This window comes from Buceros rhinoceros, unplaced genomic scaffold (assembly GCF_000710305.1).
Source record: "Buceros rhinoceros silvestris isolate BGI_N320 unplaced genomic scaffold, ASM71030v1 scaffold29357, whole genome shotgun sequence".
NCBI lineage: Eukaryota > Metazoa > Chordata > Aves > Bucerotiformes > Bucerotidae > Buceros > Buceros rhinoceros.
Genome location: NW_010422117.1, coordinates 1,863 through 7,130, shown reverse-complemented (window position 1 = coordinate 7,130; position 5,268 = coordinate 1,863). Strand labels below are relative to the sequence as shown.

At 41.3% G+C, this 5,268-nt stretch overlaps 1 protein-coding gene across 1 annotated transcript in view; it reads right to left on the bottom strand.

The window, feature by feature from the left end:
- Positions 1 to 338: 338 nt before the first annotated feature.
- RSL24D1 (ribosomal L24 domain containing 1) overlaps positions 339 to 5,268 on the bottom strand; it is a 5,204-nt gene continuing 274 nt past the window's right edge. The window contains exons 2-5 of the mRNA XM_010139939.1: positions 3,544 to 3,616; positions 2,773 to 2,836; positions 2,212 to 2,297; positions 339 to 667 (exon numbers count right to left, since the gene is read on the bottom strand). Of these exons, the coding sequence (XP_010138241.1) occupies positions 594 to 667; positions 2,212 to 2,297; positions 2,773 to 2,836; positions 3,544 to 3,616 (297 nt within the window). The 3' untranslated portion in view covers positions 339 to 593. The remainder of the gene's footprint in view (positions 668 to 2,211; positions 2,298 to 2,772; positions 2,837 to 3,543; positions 3,617 to 5,268) is intronic.

Genomic DNA, 5,268 nt, shown 5'->3' with positions numbered 1-5,268 from the left:
CAACCAGCTGCAAGTCCTACATCACCGTTAACTGTGTCAGGCTTAGGTGTCAACCGCAGCGTAACCCTGGGGAAGCTGATTTAGAAAGGAGATCACACAAGCCCTACAAGCAATCAGAACAAACTGAAAAATATTCCCAGGGCGAGTGAAAGCAAGCCCAGACTGCACCGGAGTGCTGGAAAATAACGGTTACAAGGTGGGGCAGGTTGTGTTAAGATACATTTTATCTGCTTCTACCACTACAAAAGAACAGACAAAGTAAAAAAAGCTCAGGGCCAACAGTTTTATTCCTTAAATTATGAGGCAAAAGTTATCCAGCAAGAAAGTGTAACTTCCCGAGGGGCATTCAGTATCTTCACAACATGCCTTGTTCTCCAGCCTGCAGACAAGGTTTTCTCAAATCACTTTAATTCTAAGTAGTGCCCAAAACAGTATCCATCTTATTTTTATAAAACCAAAACCAATTCAGACTATAAATGAGGATTGGTCAATAAATGTATTTTTCTCCAACTGTAAGCACACTTCCGAATAATGTCAGGTGAGGCAGTAAGGAACTGTAAACTGCTGAAGAGGTATAAATAATAAAAAGCATTTTAAGAGTCTTCTTCCATAGCCACATCCTCCTGTAGCTTCTGCACCATTTTGTCCTCCAGTTGTTTTGGTGTGCCTTCAAAGAAAAGAAAAAAAAAAATTCAAGATGTCTCTCTAAACTCAAATAACTGTTCCTTTGAGCAATACATACGCCTGTTCTAGGTGAAACAGCCTAAATATATTGCTTGAAGACTAGTTTAGGAGTAAACTCGTACAAGTATTTATTGCTAACCTCCATCACGACCTAAAAGAATTGTTTTAGCAGACAAGCCAATGCTGGTTTTACGCAAAGTCTAAAATGCAGTCGGACACGTTTCCACCCAGTGCGCGGCACTCTGGGACAGCTGGCACCGCCTGGCAGACCCTCGCGCAGGACCGTAGGAGTGCACTACTTTGAACAGGTCGAACACCAGGTTTTATGTAAAGATTTAAGCCCTCCTGAATGCTGCGTTGGATGGCAATAGCGCTAACTCTCGGTAGTATTACCAAAAAGAAAAAAAAACCGGGATTGGCGTTTGGTTCTGCTCTCTGTAAGGCGCAGCAGGAGCTGCAAACCGCTGCAAAGGCAGCTGCGGTCTGAGCAACAGCTGCTGCGCATCATCCAGGGAACAGGAGCGAAGCCAGACAACAGAAATAAACACTCAGGGTTATCCTTCTGAACTCAGAACTTAGTTCTTTTTCTTCCCTCAAAAGAACAAGAGGCAGAATAAACCAAAGTTTAAATATATCCTGCCAATGCCTTGTTTCACATCTATACAGTCTTTAGACTATAGTCAATACGAAAGAAAAACCAGAACAAACTTCTAGTAAACATCTAATGTCACAGCTACATCCACAAAGACAAAAATCAATGGCAAATTCCATAAAACGGTAACTAATGGAAACTTTAACTTTTCTCCATTAAGTGCATTTTAAAAATTAAATCATCTTTACAATGTATTTTTATCAACGCCATCTAACACAAGCTAGTACTTGTACTTCTGTGGAAACCAGAAAATGATTTGGGAGAAAAAACAGGTTTCTCCAACTGAAAAACTCAGTTCACTAACAAAGAACAGTCGTTATTATGCCTGAACTAGGCACAGATTTTAGTGAAAATTTATGAAGTTACCACAGTATTTAAAACGTCAGGCTTACAGTGAAGAAACACTATTTTCATGTTAAGTTTCATTATATGCAGTGAACTACAACGCCCCCACCCCCCCTCGAAATGAGCTAACAAATTCAAAAAGCAGAGTTTAACCACTGCGTTCGTATCCGTCAGCGGTACAGTTCCTAGAGTTCAAACAATCAGCTCGAAGGGGAGACGACTGCACTGGTTAACACACACGCAGTTCACAGAGTAGCAGCTATTGAGCACATTTAAAATACTCTAGAGTAAGGAAAAGAGAGGATGATCGCAGCGTTAGAGAAACAAAAGGGTATTTTCTATTCCAAACAAGGCAACTGCTCATGTCCAGTGGCAAGAGCTATTCTCCATATTCAACAGACAAATTAATTGTAAGAAAAATGCACAGTATTATTAATCTGCAGAATAAATAATACCAAAAAAAATCAGTGATCCACATAAAATTGTATACACAAGTTAATCTAAGCAAACCAGACAAAGAAAGTTCTTACCCGCATGTGGAGCCCGAAGAAGGTGGATATTCTGTTTGACTTCTTTGATGTCTTCTGCCTTCTGCAACTCTTTGCTCTTCTTTAACCTGGGGAGGAGTATTAGATTTTATTATCTCAAAGAGGAGATGGATGTTTTCATTTGAATGCATGACACATCTTTAGTTAAAGGTACGTAAACTGTAAGTAACTATGATTTATGAGGAAATAAAGTTAAAAGTATTTGAAAGTCAATCCAAGCATATAGGGGATACAAAAAAAGCACAACGCCATCACTGTATCAACTCTTCCAGAGATTCGTTCAAACCTAAGACTCCACATTACCAAGAAATTTTACTATTATCTTTGAGTGTCCGAAAGCTGCGTTGCAGCGGACAGCCGATGAAGGGCAGCAGACTGGCAGCACAGCAGAGCCTACTCAAACTTCTTTACCCCGTCTCTTGGACGACTGCACACGTACAAAGCCAATAATCGTTTAAAACTTCTGATCGTCATTTCTCTGCAAAGACGGACTGTCTAACACAGACCCGTGGAAGCTCCCAGGACACACACGCTTCTCCTCACCTGTTCATAATAAATCTAGCTTGACGCTTTTGCTTTATCTCCTCCACTCTCTTCATTGCATCAACTGAAATAAAGCAGAGGTTGTTTTAAATGTGCTTACATGCCAACAGTTGAAAACACTTCGTATCTTGCAGAGTAACACTGCCAGTATTCCATAACTACTGTGTATCAGAGGCAACTTTTGTATTACACAGAAGCTACTCCTTCTTCCAAGACAGGGTGGGGGAACATTCTGCGTACCAGCTACACCAAACCGGAGCTTAGAACTTATTCATACTTCCACTTTTGTGCCTACACGTATTTTCTACAATTAACCGTTGCTACAACAGACTTACTCTACTTGAAATCAGAAGCAAGTTATCACCTTTGTGCGCTCACTCATGACATAAGTAACTCTTCCACTTCCTAACAACTGATTCATAAAACAAACTGAAGTGGAATGAGAGGGAACAAAGAAACACCTGAACCAGGCTTACACTGGGAGCCTCTTAAAGAGCTGGAGAACCATTAAAGGGTTTGGAAGATAATTACTCAGAAAAATGGAGGAATACTGGCCCTCATTTTCTAAACAGTTTCTTAAAAAAGAAAAAAAACCAACCAAGTGAAACTCCACACCTGTTCACAAGATCTCTACACATAAGAATCTGGGTACGTTTCCAGTAATTTCCCACACAGGTCTGAATACCCTAAGAAGTCTTCTCAAAACAAGTTCACGTAGAATAGAAGTTCACTCCTCAGAGTTAATCCTGTATTTTTTCTCAAATGACTCACCAGTCTTGTTCCACAGCTCTCTCTGGTATTTCACTGGTTCATTTCTACGTTTTTCAAATTCAAATGAATTATCCTATATTAAGAAAAAGTAAATACAGATTATACGTAGAAGCCTATTCAGATCAATACATTCTTATTTGGGCACTCGTATAACTAGTGCTTTACATGATTTTTGTTTCCCTTCCAGAACCTCTCTTCCTATAGTTTTAACAACCTTTAGAGATTACTAAACTATAAGGAAATAGAGCAGAGTGTTTGACCTCAAAGTGTCAGAAGCCACAGAGACTCGTCCGAAGAGAACTATTTACCAGAACACCTCCCTTGGCTATTTTCTTTCTAGCAAGACAAAAGGAACAGGGAAGACCAATGTGGAGGAGGAAATACAGAGCAGACCAGACAGGGGGAAGGCAGAACTGAAAACGTGTCAAGTCAGAATCATTTAAAGCAGGTCAAATAAACTCTACTCAACAGCCTTTAACCTGCCTAAGGTTAAAAAAAAAAAAACCTAAACCCCACACTAATTGATTTTAAGAATATTTAAACAATATAAAATCACTTGAAGCTGTGAAATATTTCAACTGATGACACTGTGGTGAGGGATTGGTTGAGCTGAGGGATTTTCCTCTTTTACTCCTAGAGGTAAAGTGAAGTTGTTAGACCTGCTGCCAATCTTCCCATGAGCTGAAGACAGCTCCAGTGACAGAAGCCACACGGAACAGCGAGAAGCAGCACACACGCACTCGCAGGCCACGCTCCACTGTCAGACGAGCGTTAGTTTCCAAAATGGGACAGCACGAAGGCAAACATCCATCCTGACAAGCTGCAGAGCACACCTCATGGTAACACCCACGTGTCGCGCTTGTTCTCAAAAAAAAACCTACTACGTAAAATTCATTTTCAGCCAGGCATGACAGTACCACATCAGCTCACTGGAGTTTATCCTTAGCTGTGCCAGCTTTTAAATATTTACAGCACACCGCACTGTCTGCTATCGGGAGAACACACCACGAACAGTGGAAAGCCACTCAGAGATGCTAATTAATCATGGCTTCTCAGAGCCTCGTTAAAAAATAACACAAAGTCACATTCTTCTCCTGGGAAGATCTATAGAAGGCAGCAAATCACTGTGTCAAAATACTTACTAAATTGTTAGCATTCTGTGAAAAAACAAGCAATCAAGTCACAGCAATTCTTGAATTAAGGACTGTCCCACCAAGTACGAGCGTCAGGACTTTTACCACGGAGTTGACTTTGTGGTGACACTGTTTTTAAGATCCCATATGCTGTTTTTTGAAACACTCCTACCGGTGTAGTGACTCTTCCTATACACTGCACGCTTTAAGGAGACCTCAAGAGGTCTCATGCGGCTACACACAGAGACCTCCTCGGGTACCCGGTAACCCAGATATCCAGCTGTGCAGAAATACAGCTACCAAATGTGTATGTGCAGAGAGTAGGAGGGTTATAGACAGGGAAAAACAACTCCTTGGACTTGGGAAATGCCATGTATTGCCGACACAGATACCTGATACGCTGGCTTCCACACTGGAGCTGAAATGGGGATTTCCAAGGTATGGTCAAGCTAAACGAAGAGCTCAAAACCCTCACACTCTCTTCCACAACCGCTCGTTCCTCCACTTACGCCATCCCCTGTGCTCATCTAAATTAAGTGTTGCTGCCTTACGCTAGCGAAGCTAACCTGTCCGCTCTCGGAAGAGGCGAGGT